Source organism: Myotis lucifugus, unplaced genomic scaffold (genome assembly GCF_000147115.1).
Source record: "Myotis lucifugus unplaced genomic scaffold, Myoluc2.0 scaffold_138, whole genome shotgun sequence".
Classification (NCBI taxonomy): Eukaryota; Metazoa; Chordata; class Mammalia; order Chiroptera; family Vespertilionidae; genus Myotis; species Myotis lucifugus.
In genome coordinates, this window is record NW_005871186.1 from 2,308,016 (window position 1) to 2,332,292 (window position 24,277).

General features: G+C 37.4%; 2 protein-coding genes across 2 annotated transcripts; both read right to left on the minus strand.

The window, feature by feature from the left end:
- Positions 1-5,464: 5,464 nt before the first annotated feature.
- Positions 5,465-8,636, minus strand: LOC102432552 (olfactory receptor 52Z1-like). Its single transcript, XM_006094611.3, has 2 exons — positions 8,624-8,636; positions 5,465-6,423 (listed from the first exon to the last, which is right to left on the minus strand). The coding sequence occupies exons 1-2, from the start codon at positions 8,634-8,636 to the stop codon at positions 5,465-5,467; spliced, it is 972 nt and encodes a 323-aa protein (XP_006094673.3).
- A 7,442-nt stretch (positions 8,637-16,078) lies between these two features.
- On the minus strand, positions 16,079-17,008 carry LOC102432855 (olfactory receptor 51V1-like). Its single transcript, XM_006094612.1, has one exon. It carries the CDS (start codon positions 17,006-17,008, stop codon positions 16,079-16,081), a length of 930 nt encoding a protein of 309 aa, XP_006094674.1.
- Positions 17,009-24,277: the final 7,269 nt, after the last annotated feature.

Below are 24,277 nucleotides of genomic sequence, written 5' to 3' on the forward strand. Positions count from 1 at the left end.
AGAAATATTACAGTTGATTCAGACCTTGAATTGAGACAAATAAGTAAAAGGTGTAATAAAATGACTTTATGTTTCCTTTATAGAAGATTCTAATAGTCACCCCATCATTTCCTCACGCCCTACTAGGCACTCGTTTTAATCTTCCAATGTCATTCTGTTTTCTGATCCCTTTGGCCTTAAGGAGGTAGCCAGGACCTCCTGCTCCTTCATCTGGTGTTGAAGGGAGATACTGAGATGCTTGTGTTAATTTTTTACCTTAACTGCCCTGTAGCAACAGAGCTCCTGGTCTGTTTTTATTTGGTTCACTGCTTTTTTCAGCTAACCTCAACCATATTAATAGTTCTAAAGCAACAGCTTCTCAGGATCCAAGACAATGACTCAGGAGCCCTGGGGAGCTTTTTCCAGGGGGACCTTGACATCTGCCAGAGCAGAAACTCTTGAGCAAAAGAAAGTACCAGTTTTCAGAGTCAATCTCCCACATTTTTATTAGAGATCAAAAAAGAGGGTAAAAAACAAATCATTTCTTCTCTGGAATCTAGTTCATTATAAAATAAAAACTATTTTCATTGGGGACATATGGTTGGTCCGAATTACTCAGTTTATGCAGATGTTATTTACGTGAAATTGTTTCCAATTTATAACATTGACTTTACATAATAATTTTGAACTTGGGTGAATATACATAATTTCTAATTTTCTGTGAGAAAATATAATGCAACAAATATCTATTAATGCTATGGTTTTCATAGTTATAATTTTAATGTTATAAAATAAATCCTTTATTTTATGTTCTATAATTCTCTTAATCATTTCCCAGTTCCAAGATATATGTATTTTCATTGTTCCACAGATTAGAAAAATTATGAAGGTCAATTCTTTGTGCAACTGTGACAGAAATGTAATAGAAGTAAAGAAAACCCCCACAAACTATGCATATTTATTACTCTGAATATCATCCTCCAAAGAAACTTTATGACCACCATGCACATAGAATTTTTTTACATTCCTGCACTTATCCATTAAATCAATTATTTTCTACTCACTAGGTAATAGGTAATATTCTAGAGATTGAGAATGTAACAAACAAAGCAGAGAAGTTCCATTATGTTAGGAATATTTGTTGTAGTGGGAAAATTCAACAATAAGCTGATTTTAAAAACAATATTTTAGGAAATAGAAAAGATCTTTGATGGAGGAAAGAAGTTGATGTGATGGAGACTGATTAGAGATAGGAAGAACTTGGAAAAAGGTCAGGAAGACCTTTTTGATGGGGTTAATGAAGTGTGACCTGAATGATAACATTTAAAGCAGCCATTCAAAGAACTGTGAATGAGTATTGCAAGGAAAAGGTTTGTCAGAATACAATGGAAAGGCTAACTTTCATACTGAGAGAAGATTCTTGCTAAGGATTGAGGAAAAGAAAGGGTAAGATAGTTGGAACAAAGTAAGTAAAGGGAAAGAGTGGTTCTTGAGAAGGTTAAAGGGAGGCACAGGACAGGTCATTGACCTTATAGATCTATGAAAAAAAAACTAAATTCAATCCAAGTGCAATAAGAAACAATGTTTTCAGCAATCTTTAAACTTGAGTACATTTGCACTGTTAAAAAAGTCAGACTGTAGTGATACAGTTAAATCATGCACTATCTACTCCTTTCCATCCATTATCCATTTAGACTCCTCCAAATTTGAGTGTGTATCCTGTTAGATTGTTTTCTCTGTTTATAAATGTGTTTATATTTTATATATAATAGTTTATATTATATGTAATATATTATATATACAGATTTATATACATACTAGAGGTCAAGTGCACGAATTCATGTGCAGGTTGGGTCCCGCCAGGCCAGCCCCCAATCGGGGCAGATCAGGGCTGGGTCTGCCGGGGGGAGGGTCGCAGGAAGTGGGCTGGCCAGCCCTGCCACCGATTGAGTGGGGGGTCGAATGTGTGGGGCCAGCCAAAGGGAGGGGCCATGGGCCAATGGAGTGGGGAGGCTGATTGGGGGCAGGCCAGCTGGGGGAAGGGGCCATGGGTGTTTGGCTGGCTGGCCCTGCCTTCTGATCAGAGTGGGGGGACTGATTGGGGGTGGGGCCGGCCAGGGAGAGAGGCTACAGGAGGTTGGCCATCTGGCCCCTTCCCTGATTGGAGTGGGGGGCCAGGAGGGGGTGGGGCTGACTAGGGGAGGGGCCATAGACTGATCTGGGTGGTGGGGGCCCATTGGTGGTGTGGTTGGCCGGGGGGAGGGGCCTCAGAAGGTTGGCTGGCCAGTGCCCTTGTTCAGGGTAGGGGAGGCCAACAGGGGCAGGGCTGGCTGAGGGGAGGGGCTGTGGGAGGTTGGCCACTGGCCCCACCCCTGATCAGCCAGTTGGCAGGCCACAGTGGGCATCATACCAACCGATTGTTCTGTCATTCAGGTCATTACTGTGTTCTGGTTGCTGGCTTTTTATATATATAGATTAGAGGCCTGGTGCATGAAATTCATGCATGGGGGGTCCCCTCAGCCCAGCCTGCACCCTCTCCAATTCGGGACCTCTTGGGCCTAAACTGGCAGTCAGACATCCTCCTCACAATCCGGGACTGCTGGCTCCTAACTGCTCACCTGCCTGCCTGCCTGATCGCCCCTAACTGCCCCCCTGCCAGCCTGATCACCCCTAACCGCCTCTGCCTCCTGGCCAGATTGCCCCTAACTGCCCCCCTGGAGGCCTGGTTGCCCCTAACTGCCCCCCCCAGCTGGTCTGGTCACCCCCAAATGTCCCCCCTACCACCTGGTTGCCCCACGCAGCCTGCTGTTCAGTTGTTTGGTCATCCCTCACTAACCCGCTTGCCAGCCTGGTCGTCCCACGCAGACTGCTGTTCAGTCATCAGTCCAGTTGTTTCAGTCATGACGGCCCCTGGCTTTTTATATATTAGGATGTTAACTGTTTATTATGGGACCAGTGTGACTATCTTTTTTAAAAATATATATTTTTATTGATTTCTGAGAAGGGAGAGGGAGAGATAGAAACATCAATAATGAGAGAGAATCATTGATTGGTTGCCTCCTGCACGCTCCCTACTAGGGATTGAGCCCGCAACCCAGGCATGTACCCTTGACTGGAATTGAACCTGGGATCCTTCTGTCCATAGGCCAATGTAATATCCACTGAACAAAACCAGCTAAGGCACCAGTGTGACTTTTAAAATGTTGTTCTAATAGTTTTAAGTTCTGAAACCAGTCTAGTCAAAGAATCATAGTGTGTGGTGGGAGTAATGATCAGTCGATACAGAAGTATGCAGAGCCGAGGAAAAGTTATGAATGAAAGCTTGGATGAAGTAGACTGCCTACAAAACTTATTCAACAGCAAGTCATAAAGTTGTTTGACTAATTGGATACATAAAATATATTTTGTCAAAATTTTAATAAAACTTTCATTTTTGGAGCACAAGCACTAGCAACTATGTATTCAGCATCCATAGGTTAAAAGCATATTTTGTATTTGAAGGTCTTAATTTAAAGATGTTTATAAATAGTTAAATGTTACTTATACAAACAATGTACAGCTGATGGTAATGTTTGCATTCTCCTCAAAATGTCCTTTTTTACTATCAATTTTATTTATTGCAGTAAATATTATCTAATTTTTATATTCATATAATTTGCTTTATTTTTAGTTGTTATATCTTTCATCAAGGTGAATGTGCTAAAGGAGAGGGGTAATTAGGAACAGAATCAAGAAAATAAGGTAAAGAGGGGTGGGAACAAACATACTTGATTTAAAACCAGAGAGCAGAAATAGGTACTTGGAAATTCCATATGCCTAAATTTTGAAATAAAAATGTTAAGTGATATGAAATGTGGACTCATGACAGGTAAAATATTTTCTTCCAAGATAAAAAAAAAATACACCCAACTATTCATTCTTTATTTCATGATTCATTTCATTACTCTTCATTCATTTCTTTATCATTTATATATTCAATAATAATTAAATGCCTCTTTACATAAAGCATAATGCTTATTCTTACAGGTAATAAACTGTTTGAGGCACAGTTCCAATAGTAGCTAGAGTAAGACATGTGAGAACATAGTACTTTTATTTATTTATTTATTTTTGCTTCAGGAAATAGATCAATTTATTCCAAAAGCACAGGGCAGACACATGGCATAGTACTAATTATTAAGATCTATACAAATGTTGAAAGGTATAAAAGTCTTCCTTTTCCCCTTTGTTTAGTTTTCATCTTTGAAAAGTATAGACATAGGATCTAGAACCATATGCATTTATAAAGAGAATGATATAAAGTATTTTCAAGGCATTCAATTCAATTAATTCAACCACTAGACCATGCATATATTTACATTATATTTATGATCTCCCTTTTCATTGTCTGATGTCAAGGAAATAATTTAGCTCTTTTATTAATCAAGAGGAGAAGGGAAAAGGAATTACACTGCAGGAATTATGGCAGATAGATTTACAGATGATAAAGTATGTGCCAGGTACTATAGAATGCAATTAGCAAGAATGTTTGGTGTGGGAAGAGCTAAACTAGGGAAATGGCATGTGCTTATATAAAAGAGCCACATGAATCCAGTGAACATAATCCTGACTATTTGCCATAATTTCTTCTCTTGAGAATTGCTCTGCCACAGTTTTATTCCTATTAAATAAAAATATGAAGGGATATAACTAATTGATACAGGTCTATATTTATTGTCCCATAATTGCTGCAGGTGGGACAGAATAGTATCACCAAATCTATTAAAGAAGTCCATGCTTTCCTGCTGTTGAGGCCCTAGAGCAGCCTGGCTTTTGTCCTTCCTGAGTCATAGATCTTCAAATTATCCTTGGATGTCATGACATTACTCAGAACCTGCTTTTTTGTTTACTTAATCTAATCAGGGTAAATTTCTATTATGTGCAACAACAAAAAATCTTTATTAAACCGAGATATTGAAGGAGATATTTTCTGGGAGCTTAAGGGATGATTTCTGAAAAGAAAAGAAACTAGTATTTTAAAATCATCAGCATTTATTATTTGATTAGCTAAGGCATTTATCTAGTAAACAAATATTTATTAATTTTTTTTGTATATTCTGGGCCCTCTGAATGTAATAATAAGTTTAGGATCAGAACCAATCCCTGAATTTAAGGAGTTTACATTTTGTCCTGTCTATAGCAAATTGACACAGAAGAGGCATTGTGTATTATTAAAAAAAAATACCCAAATCCTCTATGCTGTTATAGTGATATTCCACTGTTTATTACCTTAATATGCTGAGATATTTCTTGATGGAACCTGAACACTTCCTTTAGCTTCCTGTTCCCCAGTGTTAGGGAGATAGCACTTGGAAATATGAATATTTCAAGCTCTATCCGGAGGTTAGGTGTTCTGGAAAATGATCTGCCCAGAAGAATTCAGATGACATTCAAGCTTAGTCTTCCATCCTGGACTCCCTGTTCTCATTGCTTTGTAAGCCTTGGATCATTTTGAATGGTTACAGAGCACTAGTAGTTTCATCCTTATCTGTTTAGTCTTTGCCCCATAAACAATGGGGTTCATGGTAGGTGGCACCAGTAAGTAGAGGTTTGCCAAGAGAATAAGGGTGTGCCTGGGCACATGTTTTCCAAAGCGATGGGTAAAGAAGGAAAAGAAGGCCAGAGTGTAGAATATCAAGATGACACATATATGAGCTCCACAGGTTCCAAAGGCCTTTGTCTGGGCTTCTCTAGATGGTAGTCTAAAGACTGTTTTCAGGATTACCCAGTAGGACAGGGATATGAGAACAAAGTCCAGCCCTGTAGTGAGGAGAGCTGCAGTGAGCCCATAAATGCTATTAAGGGCAATGCTATTGCAGGCCAACTTGGCAATGACCATGTTCTCACAGTAGGTATGGCGGATAATGTTGCTCCGGCAGAAGTGCAGACGAAGAATGAGGAGGACACCAGGGGTAACTACAGCCACACTTCGAAACACCAGAGCCAAGGCCACCTTGCTGATGAGAGAGCCTGTAAATAGGGTTGCATAACGGAGTGGTGCACAGATAGCCACATAGCGATCAAAAGCCATGGCCAGTAGAACAGCAGATTCAGAGAGGAACAGAGCATGAACAAAAAACATCTGTGTGAGACACGCAGGAAACGTTGATGGGGAAGGGCCCTGCCAGAAGATGAGAAGCATTTTGGGCACTGTGACAGTACAAAGAAGGACATCATTGAGTGCCAGCATGGCCAGGAATAAATACATGGGTTCATGGAGACTCCTGTCCCAGGCCACCACTGCCATAACCAGGCCATTGCCTATCACAGCCAAAAGGTACATAAAACTGAAAGGGATAGAGATCCAGATTTGGAAGTCTTCTAATCCCGGGACTCCAGTTAGCAGAAATGCAATGAGGGGAGTGGATGTATAGTTGGATGTTGTTAAAGAGAGGTCGTCAAAGTCTGTTATATAGAAAACAGAGAGAAAAGAATGTAAGTAATAGTAGAAAATGAGTAATCTCTCATCCTACTCAAGTCCTAATCATTAATTTTGGCATGATGAGGTAGAAGGAGAATAAAATGTTTTGAGAAATACATTAAATAACTAAATGCTTATGGGCAAACCACTTCTCTTTTATGAGACATCTTGTTCTCCCTGAAAAATTAAAAGTTAATCAGAAAAATTGAGTTGAATCTTTTATTTTTGTAAAGCTAATTGCTATATTCACATAATTGATGTATATGAGTTTTAAACTTTTAACTGTACTATGTATATAGTTTTTGCCATTCTAACTTGATAATAAATTCTTAAATCCCAAACATAACTTTTTATCTTTTCACAAAACTAGATATAACACTGGAGAGAATTAATATTCCATTCTGTGATGAACAAATTTAATGGCAGGAGGTGGGTTGGATGGTAGACTGATATATAACTGGAGCCAGCATGAAGACTCCTATTCATGTTTTCATCCTAAGGGCATAAAATATGTTCATTTGGCCTAATTTTTCTACAATAAAGAAAAAAGTTTTATTCATCTGTCTCTCATTTGAACTCTTGAAGATAATGGTTGAATTAATGTGAAATTTAAACTACTATGCTAAAATTATAATATTATTCACACCTTAATAAGCATTAAATCTTAAGGATCATTAAATAGAGTTAAAGAAGACAACATTTCAGAGTATTGACTATTCTCATTCAGAACAAGAAAGTCACTGAAAAATATCAGGTTCATAATTATCCAATACCTATTATTGAAAGAGCTTTCTACAGATAGAGTGACTACTTTTCATATTCTCTAATAAAATGATATCAGCTTTTAAAAAATAACAGCAGTTCTTACTTTTAATATAGCACAAATCATAAAATAAAATTGATTTTCTTAAAAGAATAACTGACTTGTAAAATTACTTATTACCAGGACTATAAAACATTAATTTAATTAGTCAAGTTTATAATCAAATGCAGTAGATTGCAAAGGCACCAACTATGCTTATGAAGACTTTTTGACTGTAAATCTTAGGAAGTTTCAAAGTTATGAATAATAAATGCTAAATTTATTATTCATTGAAATCTAGAATCTGCATGGCTCTGGCTTTCATGTGAGTCACACCATTAGGTAGATGAAAAACTACACTGTATATCAAGATCTCTAACTATCACCCCTCGAGTTAATTGAAATTCTTTGTAAATATCCCAGCCCTTAATAAGGAAATAGGACCCAATATCACATTATTATATTTATTATTATTATTTAATATATGTTTTATTTATTTTTTTTAGAGAGAAAAGAAGGGAGAGGGAGAGAGAGTTAGAAACAACTATGAGAGAGAAACATCAACATTGATTGGCTGCCTCTTGCACACTCCCTGCTGGGGGTCAAACCTGAAACCCAGGCATGTGTCCTGACAGGGAATTGAATGGTTAACCTCTTGGTGTATGGATTGAAGCTCAAACACTGAGCAACACTGGCCGGGCAATGCTTAATGTGTAGATCAACAAATATTTCAATCTATTCTCCTTCACACATCTCCTCCCTCTTCATCCCCCGCTCCCCCGCTTCTCTCCCTCTCTCTCTCTCTCTCTTTCTCTCTCTCTCTCTCTCTCTCTCTGACAATTCAGATGGAAAAAAAAAGACGAAAAATTCTCATCAAAAGAGATGATGTGGTTTTTAATGAATCTCAAAGAGAGAGATATTTTTCAATAGTTATTTTGTTAACAATATGGAGGTGCAACCACTGTGTTTAGCCTTGTAAGACAGAGGTTTTCCTTCCTTTTCAGTGCCTGTCTTTGCTGTGTAATCATCACACAGAAAATATAAGCATATTTAAAAAGAGAACATATCACATCTCAGCACAGGAATAGGCAATATAGCAGTAATGGTAAGAATAATAATTGCAAATATTTATCAATGTTTACAAATGCTAAACATTTTCCTAAAAACTATTCTAATCCCTTTATGTGGATTATCTAATCTAATGCTCACCACTACTATATGATGTAGCTATTGTTAGTGTCCAATTTTACACAGAGGGGAACTCAAGCATTGAAGGACTTTTCCAAGGTCATATCATTAGTAAGAATATAAAGCATGTTTTAAAATCCAGGGATCCTAAGTGCAGAGCCCAGATTTTTAACCATTAAGCTATTCTAATTTACCTTTTAAATGCATGATTTTTCAGAATCTTTGGGAACATAAAAAAGCAGATGTTTCTTCCTCGTGATATTCTTAGGTCTTAAGTATTAGGTCTCATGAGCGAGATAATCATGTTTAGCTTATAAGAATTCGGAGAAGAAATAGATGCATCTATATAGTCATCTCTATTGTCCATCAATATTTATAAAAACAAGGAATATCCTCTGGGCTGAGAAGTCTTTTGGGTATTTTACATGCTGAGTGATTGCCCTAGCACCTGAGACCCACAGTCAGTATTTGGATTAGCTGACTAGGCTTACCATTTAAAATAACAATTTATATGTATGGCTATACAACCTTGGCTAGGAAAGGAGTATATCAGCTATGTTATAAACCCCAATTTTTGGTGGAGAATATACATCATAAGACTAAGAACAAATACCAACCTATTATTAATTAAAATAAGTTTACAGATATATATTTACCTGAGTGAAAACAAAAATTAACTCCTTAAATGTTGCATACCCAGAAAAGTGAGACAAGTTTATTGCAAAGGTTACAGAATACCATTAAAATAAGAAGATTCCTTTAATGGAGATAAAGAATTAGGATGCTATTTAGTATTTGGAGCTATAGATCAATGCCAGTGGTCTTTATATATAATCTTATTTTCAAAAATTAATTATATTTTACTTTCTTATGAGATATCTTGTTCTCCCTGAAAAAAAAAAGTTAATTAGAAAAATTGAGTTGAACTCTTTTTTATTTTTGTAAAGCTAATTGCTATATCCACATATCACATGTCAGCACAGAAATGGACAATGCAGCAATAATGGTAAAAATAATAATTGCAAATATTTACTAATGTTTACAAGTGCTAAACATTGAACTCTGAAATCATGGACCCTCTAAGTTAAAAGTGTTCTTGAGCTCTGAAATCATGGACCCTTTTTGTTCAAAGAGATCTAGTATATCACCTGTTTTAATTTACCAATCTGAATTCATCATGACATTTTTTCTGTTGACACCCATGACCACTTTTATCACCAGTGTTGGGAAATTATTTAATATAAGTCAGAAAATACTGAATAATATAAAATTGTGCTTCCTTTTCTAGTGATAAACATTCAAGATAGGGTTTAATAATATGATATTCTTTTAGAATTTTCCTAAATACCAAAATATAGGTCTCAGTCTCTCATCATTTAGTTGATCTCAAAAGACATTGTTTCATCATAAATATCCACATTGATCCAAAACGAAATAATCTTTCAATTGCTTTTCTTTATATGATTTATGCAAATTTTTCCTGGCATAGATTTTGGTCTTGATTCTTTGTTTTACACTTTGTGGTTTATGTCTCAAATGATTGGCAACCATTCATTTACTTCTTAATTTTTCCAATATATATTTTATAGGTCACATGCATTGCTTGATTCCTTTTTAGTATGAATACTTCCATGGAAAGAATAGACATGTTCCTTGTCTAAAACAAATAGACAATCTTCAATGAAAAAAAAATTCTTTTACCAGGAAACATAAGGGCACCAAGTTCCAAAAATAAAGATGAGAAAGATAAATAAGGAACTAAAAATAACAACTGCAAAAAGTGTTCACATGTTTTTCAGAGAATCTAGACTAGGGTGTGGTAGGCTGGCAATAGAGTGGTCAGAGGCACAGGTGAGATAATGTGTGAAACTTCCAAGCTCCTACTTTGTCATTCAACCTTTTAGAAATATTATGAATTTCTCATGCATGTCTAGAAAACTTTGCTTTGTAAAAGTAATATTTTGAAAACTTTTCTTTTGTTTGTTTTTTCATTTAATAGGTATAAAAAAGCCATAGTCAAACAGCAAAATGTGGGAGCAAGGAATATGTAAGGTCCCATGTAGCCTTTGAGAGGTTGATGTACTAGTCATGAAGTATTTCTTTCCCATTCTTGGCAGGGCATGAACCTACCAAAAGCACTGACATTTCTTTATTTTTATGCTATTTTAATGACTGCTTGGAGGCAAAAATATTTAAAATGGGTTCTGTTCAAATAAAATGTATCATTCCTCTATTGAATATTCTTAGCAACACACTTTCCAACAGCTACTAAGAGTTAATAGACTAGCTTATTTAAGTTTAGTTATATACTTGGTAATTTCATAACGCAGCAAAATCCTGATCAGCAAGTAAAATTGTGAGACAAAGAGTACTATTTGGCATATCAAAATACTAGTTAATGGTGATTTCAATCTATTCTGTAATTTTCTGCTTTGTTATCTAAGTTTTACTGTGTACTTGTCAATGGATTCAAAGAAGTTAGGTTATATACATGGTAAAGTAGAATAATATACTTTTAAAGTCATACTAAGCAAGATAAAACTCTCATAAATGAAAGCTGAGAAAACTAAACATAATTTCAAGGATAGGTTGTGAAAAATCATGGAATGTCTTATGTTTTTAACAAATCACTGATATTTTAACAAACCACTGATTTCCATGAATATTGGGGCTTCCTGTCAGGGGTCCTTAAACTACGGCCTGCGGGCCACATGCAAATACAAATATTGTATTTGTTCCCATTTTGTTTTTTTACTTCAAAATAAGATATGTGCAGTGTGCATAGGAATTTGTTCATAGTTTTTTTTTAAACTATAGTCTGGCCCTCCAACGGTCTGAGGGACAGTGAACTGGCTCCCTGTTTAAAAAGTTTGAAGACCCCTGATATAGATTATTGAGAATGCACTCTTTATTTGTACAATTATTTATTACCTATCTTAGTTTAGTTACTTGTGGTAGATAAAAGGTCATAAGATATTGTTCAAAAAATTCTAGAATAGTGGGAAAGACAAACAAGTGCATGAGGATTGTAAACACAGGAATATTTCATATATATATATATATATATATATATATATATATATAATCATTTGCTCCAGTTAGAAATTAATTTCATAGGAATTATTACAGAAATCTATAAATGACCCTAAATTTCTCTCGACTATAATTTCAGTAGATCACCCAAAGTACAGATGCCTATCTCCTGGACTTTAACAGTGCATAAAAGAGGCTTGAGAACAGGAGGGATAATAGGTATACATAGCCCATGATAATGTGCACCATGGGTGGAACATGTGTCCCAAAATGATGCATAATGGATATCCCCAGCATAGGAGCATAAAACAGCAACACAGCTCAGATGTGAAAATACAAGTGTTAAGGGCCTCGAACTATTCTTCACAGAGGCAATGCTTAGCACAGTGACAGAATCTTCAAATAAGAGAGGAAAATGAGTACACAATCATCTCTGAAGGTGATGAGAATGGTGATGAGGCCATAGATGCTTGTGATGTGGTGGTCACAACAGAAGAGCTCAGTGATATCTGGGTATGTGAGCAGTATGAGTGGGATAACACATTAGACTTCCAAAACCTCATTCACTAAATTAGAAAGGGTCCTATAAATGACAGCCACAGCCCATAGCAATAGCCCCAGGCACCTAGCAATGGTGAAATTCCTCAAAACAGTGGTGTACCTGAGTGGCTGACACTGTTGAGAAAAAAACATGGAAGAAGAACATCTGGATGAGGCAGGCATCAAAGTCTACCTCACAGACATTGAATAAGAAAAGTCTGAGCAAGGTGATCAGAATGGCAGCACAGAATCCCAAGTCACTAACTGTTCAACATGGAAAGAAAAAGGTACATGGGTGCAGGAAGTGACTTTCATTTAACATCTCCATTGCTCGTTTTAATATTTATTTACTTATTTTTAAAATCTTTATTGTTGAAAGTATTATGTGCCCCCCTTTTCCACATTGACCCCTTCCCCCCTTCCCCTCTGCCCCAGGCCTTCACCACACTATTGTCTCTGTCTATGGGCTGTGCATATATGTATACAAGCTCTTGGTTGATCCCTTCCCACCCACCCACCGACCCAACCCTGCCTTCCCTCTGAGATTCTACAGCCTGTTCCATGTTTCTGTGTCTCTGGATCTATCCAGGGTTGGGGGTTCTGGGGTTAGATTTTGGAAGGCAGCTCTCCTGGACATCTTTCTCCAGGAGAACTTTAACATACAGGCAGCTTTTGCCTGGGGGAAGCAATTGCACCACCCTGTTGAAAAACCTCTCCCTTCATCCTGTGGAGTCTGCTCAGGCTAAAATATTTAAGACTGAGAATAACAATCAGCTTGCAGGCAGAGGCAGATCTCTGGAGGCTCTGAGTCTCCCTGATCTTCTGGACCCTGGGCTAGGAAAACCAGACCTGACACACATCTTGGTCCTTTCCAAAGGCAACCAGCAACCTACAAGCTGTGGATCACTGATAGCTCCAAACAGTACTCAGGGCCAGTCACAAAGAGCATCCATGGCTCATTTTAGAAATCTGGTGAATTGCAGAGAAATTTACATCTTTAGAAGGGTATCTTAAACCAAAGCCCACAAAAGAAAGCAGCCTTCCACAGAACATGGTTTAATTATACAGATTTGAAGAGAAAATAAAATCTAGAATAAGAATTACCTTAAAACCTCGCCTTTTCTGAAATGCTAGTTAGGATAAAAGAGATACAATTCTCTACTCAACTATTACTATATCCTTTTATTAAGACTCTTATCTTTTTTTTTTTTTGGCAACTCTACTCTTTCTCATCTATTCAATAAAGGGACAGATGTTCTTACATACATGTTTGATCATTTCATCATTCTAATTTCAATTCATTAGTAGTTGCATGTTGTTCTAAGAATTAAAACTAAAGTAAAATCTCATCTTTCATAACCCTCTTTCTGTTTAATTTTCAACATTTATACTTGAAGTTTCATAGTCACCTTTCATTTGTTTTTCAGATGGTCCATATGTTCTCAACTTTTATTTTCCTATTGTTTCTCTAAAATTTCCTTCTGTTTTATATTCCTTAGGTTACTTATCCCTCTATCTTTAGACCTCAATTACATACCACTTGCTTAGGGAAGTCATTATTCATATTCTCCTTGCTCAGAGTTTTTTATTAGAATTTCTTAAAAATATGTTTTTATTGATTTCAGAGAGGAAGGGAGAGAGAGATAGAAAGATCATTGATGAGAGACAATCATTGGTTGGCTGCCTCCTGAAACCCACTGGAGATCGAGGCCATACCCAGGCATGTGCTCTGACCAGGAATCAAACTGCAACTCTCTGGTTCATAGGTTGATGCTCAACCACTGGGCCACTGCGGCTGGGCTACCCTTCATTTCTTAATAATAGCATTTATCATAATTGTAAATGTAGATGTATCCTTAATAATTTTTGTCTGTATCACCTGTTATAATGAAGGCAAAGTCCTCTTTCTGCTCTCTACTGTTTTCCTGTACCTTAGTAGTGTCTAATACTGCATCTGAAACACTGGGAGTACTTAAGAATTTAAATAGATTTTTATAAATGTTCCGCAGACACCTCAAATTTTATGCATTCAAAGTGGCTTTCACTATCCCCTTTTATAAACAATAGTAATTCTCTGTCACTATCTCATTGAATGACATACCATCAACGTGGTTTTACATCAGACACCTAAGCATCAACTATGAAACCAACCCACAATCATTTATTAAAATTTGCTTATATATTATAAGTGTTGTTAACATAAAAAAAACTCCGCATTCAAACCTGTGGTGTATTTTTGTGAGTTTATTTGAGTCAATAATTGCCAGAAAGCAGAATCTCAAAGTATTGAGATAGTGCTCCCTAGATGGCGTTTTTTGTTTGTTTGTTTGTTTTTTTACCTTTTTTTATAGATTACAATCAAAAGAGGAGATGTGAGTGGGTTACATTAACTCCATTGGTGATAGATTAAGGAAGCAGAAAAAGCAAAGGGGAGGGGACCTCTGGGATTGGATAAAAGTAAAATGATAGACACATACTTTTTTAAATTAGGTGGGTGCAGGATAGTAAACAGTCAACAATTAACAATAACAATGAGGGAATTTGTGGTCTCTGTTCCTGGTGCCCTGGTACATTGATTGTGCCCTGAAGGGTCCGGAAAAAGGGAAATTACAAGTTACCCTGACATTCAGCAGGTATGTTATCTTAGATGCCAAAAATATGTTTAGTGAAGATCAAAGTTGATCTTTGTCAGGGAAGATACTAACCTAGGACATGGCTACCCACTATAAACTGCTTTTTAATTCAAGGTTTTCATTTCAGACCATCCTTTATGGTTACTTTAGGTCTTTTGAGTTTGCAAGGCTACCACACAGATTATCCCTGAGTTAGTCAGGTTAACATGTGGCCCCCTTTTGTCCACAATATCATTCATCTCTGTTATATTTTTATTTTCACAACCATTACTCTAAGAGAGGTCACCATTAATTCTCAATTGTGCTTTTGCAATCACTTCTAAAATATTTTTCTGAAGATTTTATGAACTTTAAATGGCATGAAGAAATTATAATGATAAAATATGTATAAAAATGTAAAATGACACCATGTGATACTTACCTTTGTCTGGTTTATATTTGTTAGCATAATACTCTGGGATGGGGGGGGGTAAAGCAGGGAATTTATATGCATATATGCATAGCCCATGGACATGCAAATATACATGCAAGTGTAGGGTGGAAAGGGTCAATGGAACAAAACAACAACAACAACAAAGGGGTACATCTGTAATACTTTCAGCAATAAAGATAAATTAAAAAAAATTTAAATGAAAAAGTTATATGCAATAAGATATATCTTCAGAGTGTAGAAAGAATTAAAGAGAAATATCTTTGAAATAGAGAAATCATAAATCTTTGCATTTCAAAATCCCTTTAATGGACTTGCACTAAGTCATTAATGGAAGAAAGGAACATAGGAGAGGGAAGTGTCAGCATCACAGTTCAGCATCAACTCACCTCTAGGAATGCACATATATTTTGATATGAACACCATTTTTAAAAAGTCTAAAATATAAACATGCTTCCAAAATCTTAAACAGAAATGTGTCTAGTTTTAAATAAAAATATTGTCAAACTAAGGGTAACACAATTTTCATATGACAACCATGCTGAAAGAAAATGTCAACAAAATGTAAAGACACTTATTGTCATGTCCATAATTGCTATGATTATCCTCCAGCAAGTTTTCAGAAATCTTTTCTGGATTGTGTATTAGGAAAACTTAGTTCTACCACCTCTCTCCCATTGGCACTTACGTTTTTTTAAATATTCTAGTCCTCATAAAAGAACAGAACTTTTTAGAAAATATTATACAAATTATAAGTTATTGAACATATGGGAACTAGCATTATTGCTTTTTATCGTAAAACATTTTACTGGATAGGGAGGGTGGGGGTAAGGGAGAGAGATCAACCAAAGGACTTGTATGCATGCATAAAAGCATAAGCAATGGATGCAGACAACAGAGGGTAAGGGTGAGGGCAAGATTGGGAGGGGGGTGGGGGGAAATAGGGGGATATGGACACATTAATCAATGAAGGGCAAAAAAAACATTTTACTGAATAAAATTCAAAGGTTTCCCTACATTTTCAAAGAAAACCACTTCTTCATCCTGCTTCGAATCTGCTGGGTCTTGACACTGTAGATGATTGGATTCATCAGGGGTGGAAAGAGAATATAAATGTTGCCCATAAGAACATGAACCAAAGGCGAGAGGTGCTTCCCAAAGCGGTGCACCATGGTGAGACCAATGATGGGAATATAGAAAACCAGGACAGCACAGAGGTGGGAAACACAGGTCTGCAAAGACTTGAACCTCTCTTCCTGAGATGCAATTGCCAACACTGTATACAAGATGAAAACATAGGAGATGAGAATAAGGACAGCATCCAACAGCAGGGTACAGATCACCAGAGCCAGGGCATAGAAGCTGTTGAAGCGGATGTCAGAACAGGCCAGCCTGAGCAGGTCCTGGTGCAAGCAGAAAGAGTGGGAGAGGACATGAGGGCGGCAGTAATGGAAGAACTTCAGACGAATGACAGGAAGAATGGACACAGCGCTTCTCAGCACAATGGTCACCATGAAATGAATGACTCTACTATTAGTCAGGATGGATCTGTATCTCAGAGGATTGCAGATGGCAGTAAAGCGATCAAAAGCCATGGCAAGAAGGACTCCGGACTCTGTGCAGGAGAGACCATGGATAAAATAAGTCTGTGCAATGCAGGCATCCAGGCTGACTTCCTGGCTGAGCCCCCACAGGATCCCCAGCACCGTGTGCACTGTGGACAGCCCCATGCACAGGTCAGTGAGGGCCAGCAAGGCCAGGAAGTAGAACATGGGCTCATGCAGGCTCGGTTCGGTCCGAATCACATGTAGCACCAGGCAGTTTCCCATGAAAACCATAGCATAGATGGAGGAGAAGGGAATTGAAAACCAGAGATAGTACTGGTCCAGGCCAGGGAACCCTGTAAGAATGAATACAGAGGAATTGGTAGTAGAAGCAGACATGATTATTTGAAGGTAATTTTCAGGATAAGAAAAGTATTTAATCACAGCTTTGTTTCAACCATCTGCTGTCATTGAGAATAGTCAGATAACACAGGCCCTCAGAGTACAGCACAGGCAAAGCTAACTGTAGAAATCCAGGGTCACTCAACTCATTGGAATAAGCTACAGCACAAGATGATTTCACAGGGAATCTCTTCAGTATTCGGCCTCAGAGGTTACAGAAGCAAGTCAATGTCCTGAAGTTGCTTAACTTCATTCACTTTTAGTCTCTCTGAGCCACTGTCATCACACATAGCAGGTGACAGTGACAGCTTAGGGTTGCTGCTCCGCAGCTCCTAAGTCAGCCTCATGAATGCTTTCTTCCTTACCAGTCCTTATGGTACAGGGAGTCAGAAGCTCAGAGTTATGAGGAGTGAAGAGCTTTATGAGCCAGGTGAACTCAGGCTCCTGGGAGACCACTATTCCCTTGTAATGGATGATGCAAGTACAGCATTCTCCTGGGAAGATTTTCCTGCAGTGAGGATAGAAAACTTTTCTAATAGAGCAGGCCCGAGGTCCTAACAACAGCAAAATATGATTGCAAGAGTCACAATCTATCTTCAACCCTCTATATCTATGATATCTACAAGTACAACATATACATCATCAACCTAAATTATATAAATAAAATTTATCTCAATGGAAGATATTTGGGGGGTTGCTTATTCATTTATGTAGTCACTTATTTATTCATAAGCCCTGTGTACAATACCTGCATAGAAACATTGAAGAGTTTATAATGTCTCTGTTCTTTTGAAACTTACAATCAAGTATGGAATATAATAAAATATAAATATACAAGTAAATAGATAAAAATATTCTAACATTGAAAATAATACAGTAATAATGAACATTTTATTTATTTATTTTTTATTATGGCTTTTTAAAATATATTTTATTGATTTTTTACAGAGAGGAAGGGAGAGAGATAGAGAGTTAGAAACATCGATGAGAGAGGAACATCGATCAGCTGCCTCCTGCACACTTCCCACTGGGGATGTGCCCGCAACCCAGGTAGATGCCCTTGACCGGAATCGAACCTGGGACCTTTCAGTCCGCAGGCCGACGCTCTATCCACTGAGCCAAACCGGTTCTGGCAACAACGAACATTTTAAAAGACTTGTAATAATTTAGCTAAATGCCAAAATTAGAATATTAAGTACCTGATTTGAGGAATGGCATAAAAAAAAAGACTTGAATGGAAAGGTGGTGGGAAATGATCTAGGGAATCCACAATATTACAACTCAGGATAGTTGTGTTTTTTTTTTTCCACCACAAGAACTACACTGAAAATATTTGAACAAATTACCATCCTCTTTTTTTGTCCATTACTGGGCTTTTTCTATGAGAATAAACTCTCTCTCCTCTATAATTTCTCTGTAGTTCAATGTCATCTCATTTTTTCATTGTCTACTAATCTTTATGTTCCCGAATGACCTATTCTTGTCATGGGTCCTCTTTATTTCTATAGAAAAAAAAAGTGATTTTTTTTTAATCTCCAGGAAATCAAACATATTTTCTAGTAAATGAACTAAAATCTTGAATTATAGAACTTGTATGGGCCTTTTAAAAATTAAATTCTCTACATAAATGCTTAGGAAGTGTTCTGCACTCCTGTTACTAGTGGTAGTTTTGTCTAGAGGGTTGGGTTGAGAAATGGAGAGAAAGGCTTTACAAGTTTTACTTTGCAAAGTTATGTACATTATACAAGGATGGTACAAGGCATGGAGGGGAGAAGATATGAACCAAAGAACTTATATACATACATACATTACCCATGGACACAGACAATAGGGTTGTGAAGGCCTGGGGCAGGGTGGGATCTGGGGCGGGGTGGGGGGGAGCGAAATGGGCAGAAAAGGGGGGGGGGCATCTGTAATACTCTCAACAATAAAGACTTTTTTTTAATCTAAAAAAAATTTTAAAGTACTTTTAAAGGTAAGTTAGTACGTTTTTACCAGTTTAAGTAGATATTTCTTATGTGGTTTCTTGTGATGAAAAGAAACAAAACAATTTTTGTTTAAAACACAATGCTGGATCATCAGTGAGGCTGCTGTGGTCATGATCTCTACATGGAGTGAAAATTCCTGGAACAAACATGCTTTTTCACATGTTCAGAGGGCTTCATATCTGCTACTTCAGCAGATACTTCATGCAAAGGCTCCCATCCTTGCCTGCACATCAGGAAGCTTTTAAAATAGATTCCCAGGCCCTGCCCCCAAGTGGTTGAATTAGAATCTTCTGGAGATGAGTTCCAGGAACCTGCATTTATAACACCTCAAGTGATTCTAAATTAATTAATTAATTAATTTACTAGAGGCCTGGTGCATGAAATTTGGGCACAGGAGAGGGGGGGTGTTCTCTCAGCCCAGCCTGCACCCTCTCCAATCTGGGACCTCTTGGGGGATGTCTGACTGCTGGTTTAGGCTTGATCCCCACCAGCAGTCGGACATCCCTCTCGCAATCTGGGACTGCTGGCTCCTAACTGTTCAACTGCCTCTCTGCCTGATTGCCCCATTACCACCTCTGCCTGCCTGCCTGATCACCCCTAACTGCTCCCCTGCTGGCCTGATTGCCCTCAACTTCCTTCCCCTCCCGGCCTGATCTCACCCCCAACTGCCCTTCCCTGCTGGCCTGATTGCCCCTAACCCCCTGCCAGCCTGATGTTGCCCCCAACTGTCTTCCTCTGCCAGCCTGATCACTCCTAATTGCCTCTGCCTCAGCCCCCACCACCATGGCTTTGTCCGGAAGGAAGTCAGACATCCAGAAGATGGCCGATCAACCCGGTCTAATTAGGATATTACCCTTTTATTAATATAGATAGATTACATAGGATAGGATTGCTTAAATGGGGGAGGGGGAAGCCTTTTTCAGCAGGAGGAGATGCCCTTTGCAGACAAAAAGACATAATCTCTATATCTGGACTAATAGCCAGCCATATGCACTATACTGCCAAACTGGTTATTAAAAAATTGAACCACTTTCTTACACCTTACACCAAACAGCTGTTGTCCTTAAAACCCCTCCTCAGCCCCCATCTTAGGTTCTGCCTTTGCAGTTCACCCAGATTGGGTTCTGATTGGTTGGTTTCTATTCCAGTCAGTGTCTCCAGGCCTCTCTCTGGGCCTGATCTACAGCCTCCGCAGTAGCTGCTGATCAGGCCCTGCCTCTCTCTCTCACTTGGCCTCGCCAGCAGCTGTGGTGGCTGCGGATCAGGCTCATGTCTCTCTCTCTCTCTCTCTCTCTCTCTCTCTCTCTCTCTCGGCCTATCTGGGTTCTGATAGCTGCTGCGGCAGCGGCGAGGTTATTAGGCCTCTGCCCTGGCCCCTGCATCCACCTCACCCTGCCCATCCACCCCTGCTGCCCCACCAGGCCTCCGGCCACCAGCCTTGCTGTGATAGGAGCCTGTGGGCTGCAGGGGAGGGACCGAGAGTTACTCCATGCACTTTCCTGGTGACCATTCATCCTTCTGGTCGTTTAGGTCATGACAGCCCTAGGCTATTATTAGTATAGATTTATTTATTTATTTATTTATTTATTTATCTCAATTTCTCCAACCCCCACCTACCCCTACCCCTGACATCTGTCAGCCTGCTCTCTATCTATAAGTTTGTTACCATTTTGCTTATTAGTTCACTTTGTTCATTAGACTCTACATCTGAATGAAATCATATGGTACTTGTGTTCCTCTGAATGGCTTATTTCACTTAGCACAATGTTCTCCTGGTTTTAATGCTAAACCATGATAACTGAAACCCAACAATCAAATTATGTTTATTATTTAATATCAATTTTCCATATAATTTTACCACATAAAACCCTTCAAAAGTTTAATTTTTGTCCCAGAATAATGCCTAGAATTCTACCACCTCTCTAGTGTCTATCCCTCTTAATTCTATTTGTATCCTCAACTCTACCCATTTTAAATGCTAGTTAGTTTCTTCAATTCCTAAAGCTGTCATTGGACTAAGTCCTTATTATTCTTTTCTTTAAAAGAAAGTCTTTTCCTCTCACCTGTTTGGCAAAGTTCTCATTTTTCATATATCTCTTTTTCAGTTGAATAAAACTTAAACCTTTAACACATCTATAAACAACCCACTTTATTCTATTTGACTTTTTAAAGTTTGATTTTTTTTAAAGCCTGCTCGACCCATGAGCCACAATGTTCAGGAGGTTGGGCATATCTCTTTTGGATGCCCATTTTGTTTAACTCTCTGCCTCCAGAATTGAGCATACTTTCAAATAGTTGTTGAAGGAATAAATGAATGTTTCTCTAGGATTCATACAAATGAAAATGTCCCTTCTTATATCTTTATGATATTTTTCAAGACATGTTTCTTAGTGTGAACTATTGAATAAAAAGGTGGCTATTTTGAGGTAATAAATATTTTTATTATATTAAACATTTAGTGTGAATATCTTCTGTAATATGTTATAAAATGTATTACTTTAAGTTTATACTTCATTTAAAGAGTTGGGGAACATTAGCAGTTATTGCATACTACTTTTTTAGTTGTTAATGATATCCCAGAGTCTATTGAAGAGTATGGGACCACCTGGCTATTTGACAGTTCCACTTTTACTTTTATTGTTTAAAAATTATCATTGTGTTTTTTGAAATTATCATAGCTATCAGATAGCTAGGTTTAGCCTACATCTCTTGCTATAATATTCTAAACTACTGCTTGTAATTGGTTGTAAGGAAGTCAAAGAGCAAGTTTTTCCAACTTTGAAAAAGTTACCATTATTTTTAATGATGGCAATAATAGAAGAAAATACATATTTCATTCTCAAAATAATTATTTCATACACTGATAAGTACTAAGTTGCATTCAGGATGAATAAGTCGTTAGAAGTTTGGCTTCCAACTAGTGGAAAATTAACATAGATTTTTTTTTTCTTTCATTTTTGTGATTTTTCCTTATTTGGTGACTGGCCAATGATTAGAGATTCAAACAGCAGAATAATTGCCCCACTATGATTTTAAACAAATGTTTATTTAAGTGTAGTTGGTATATAATATTATATTGGTTATATTATGTATATGATAGTAATTTGATATTATTATATCTTAGATCAGTGGTTCTCAACCTTCCTAATGCCGCGACCCTTTAATACAGTTCCTCATGTTGTGGTGACCAACAATTTCATTGTTACAAATTGAACATAATTAAAGCATAGTGATTAATCACAAAAACAATATGTAATTATATATGTGTTTTCCGATGGTCTTAGGCGACCCCTGTGAAAGGGTCATTCAACACCCAAAGGGGTCGCGACCCACAGGTTGAGAACCGCTGCCTTAGACAGAACTAACATTAGGCACAACACTATGATCTGGGTATTAGAACAAATGTATGGGGCTAAGAAGGGCTTTTCAGGCAGTGAGCCAGGATAAACTAAAGCATGAATACTGGAAACAGCAAGACTAGGAATGTTTTTGTGTTACTGGAAATCAATTAAAGCAACAATGAATAATAGAAATATGAGAGAGAACTTTATGTGCCATGCTAAGAAGTCTCAACCTTCCTTTAAGTGGCATCATATAGTATTTTTTCTTCTGTGTCTTGTGTAATGTCCAGATTTATCCATGTTGTCCCAAATGGCAGGATTTCCTTCTTTATATGGATTAATAATATTTCATTGTATGCATATCCCACAGCTTCCTTGTCTATTTGTTCATTGATGGACATATATACTTTTCCATGTCTTGGTTAGTATACTGCAGTGAATGTAGGAGTGCAGATATCTCCTTGAGATATTAATTTTAATTTCTGGGACTATTTTCCCAGAAGTAGGATTGCTGGATCATATGATAGTTCTATTTTTAATTTTTGAGTAGTAACCATACTGTTTTCCATAATGTAGTCACTGATTTTCATTCCCATCAACAGTACCTAAGGGTATCCTTTCCCCCACATCCTTGTCAATACTTATTTTTTTCTAATAGCCATCCTAATATGTGTGAGATGATATCTAATTGTGATTTTGATTTGAATTCCTCTGATGTTTAGTAATGTTCAACACGTTTTCATATACTTAGTGGTAATTTATATGCCTTCTTTGGAAAAATGTCTATTCAAAATTCACCTTAAATTGAATTACTTAAGGAAGTTATGTCTTGAAATACTTTGAACAATTACAGCTGGTGTTCAGTGATCTATCCCATTTCCCATATCATCAAGGGGAGATTTTCAGTTTCTATTTTTAAATCTTTCTCAATTTAGTAGAATTGGATTCCATTCTATAGCCACTATCTATAGTATAGTCAGCCCTGTAACAAGTCAGAGAATAAGTTAATGGGTTTTGATAATATTGAATGAATTTATTCCTTCTAAAAAGTGCCATTAATGTCCTAAATGAAAGAATTAACAAATAAGAGAATAATCATGGGAGTCATTACCCTCATGCACATGCACACTTTTGGTCAAAGCAGACTTCCTTTAGTATGAATGGGATATTCTATCTCATTTGGACACCATTAAGTATACAGGGATATGATAAAGTAAAATAGGCATAAAAATATGAAGAGAAAAAAAATACAGAAAACTATGTGCCCTGGAGTGCATATATCGTGTGTGTGTGTGTGTGTGTGTGTGTGTGTGTGTGTGTTGAGGAGGGATGGGGGTGGGAGAGAAGGATTTGGTTTAATTTCATTCCTGATTTCTTTCCTGAAACAACATTCTGTTACTTAAGAATTTGGGCTGCATCCCTGTTCTTGTCATTCATGGTCTGTCCTTATATAATTAAAATAATTATGTGTTACTTTTGTTTTAACTATATTTTAATACTTGCAGCCAAAATTCTGAGGTAGTAGAACCATTCCCAGGCCATCCACAATATCTCTATGCTCTATAAATTTATATATGTTATAAATGGGAAACAAAGAAAGATGCATTTGTGACTCAGGCAAAGGATTAAAAGGGTAACTATTGTGAAATATCACCAGAGGTCTCTCCATAATAAACTAATGTGTTAAGGGAAAAGACTTTCAGAACTTTATCCATACTGGAGGAATGAAGTTCCTCTTATATCCAGCTTCCTCAATCTTCCTGTCTTATCTAAGTGGGAAAAGAGTTCCTGATTCAATACATTGAGCTTGCTGTAGTCAGAGAAAGAAAGAAAGAAAGAGAAGGCTGGGGGGGGGGGGGGGAAGGAAGACCTCTGTAGAAATCCTTGTGAAGGCCAGAGCTCTGAGAAACAGACCCAGTAACATCTCAGGCCCTTCT

Excerpts from the sequence above, each read along its gene's own strand:
- LOC102432855 (XM_006094612.1), bottom strand. The coding sequence starts at position 17,008 with ATGTCTGCTTCTACTACCAATTCCTCTGTATTCATTCTTACAGGGTTC.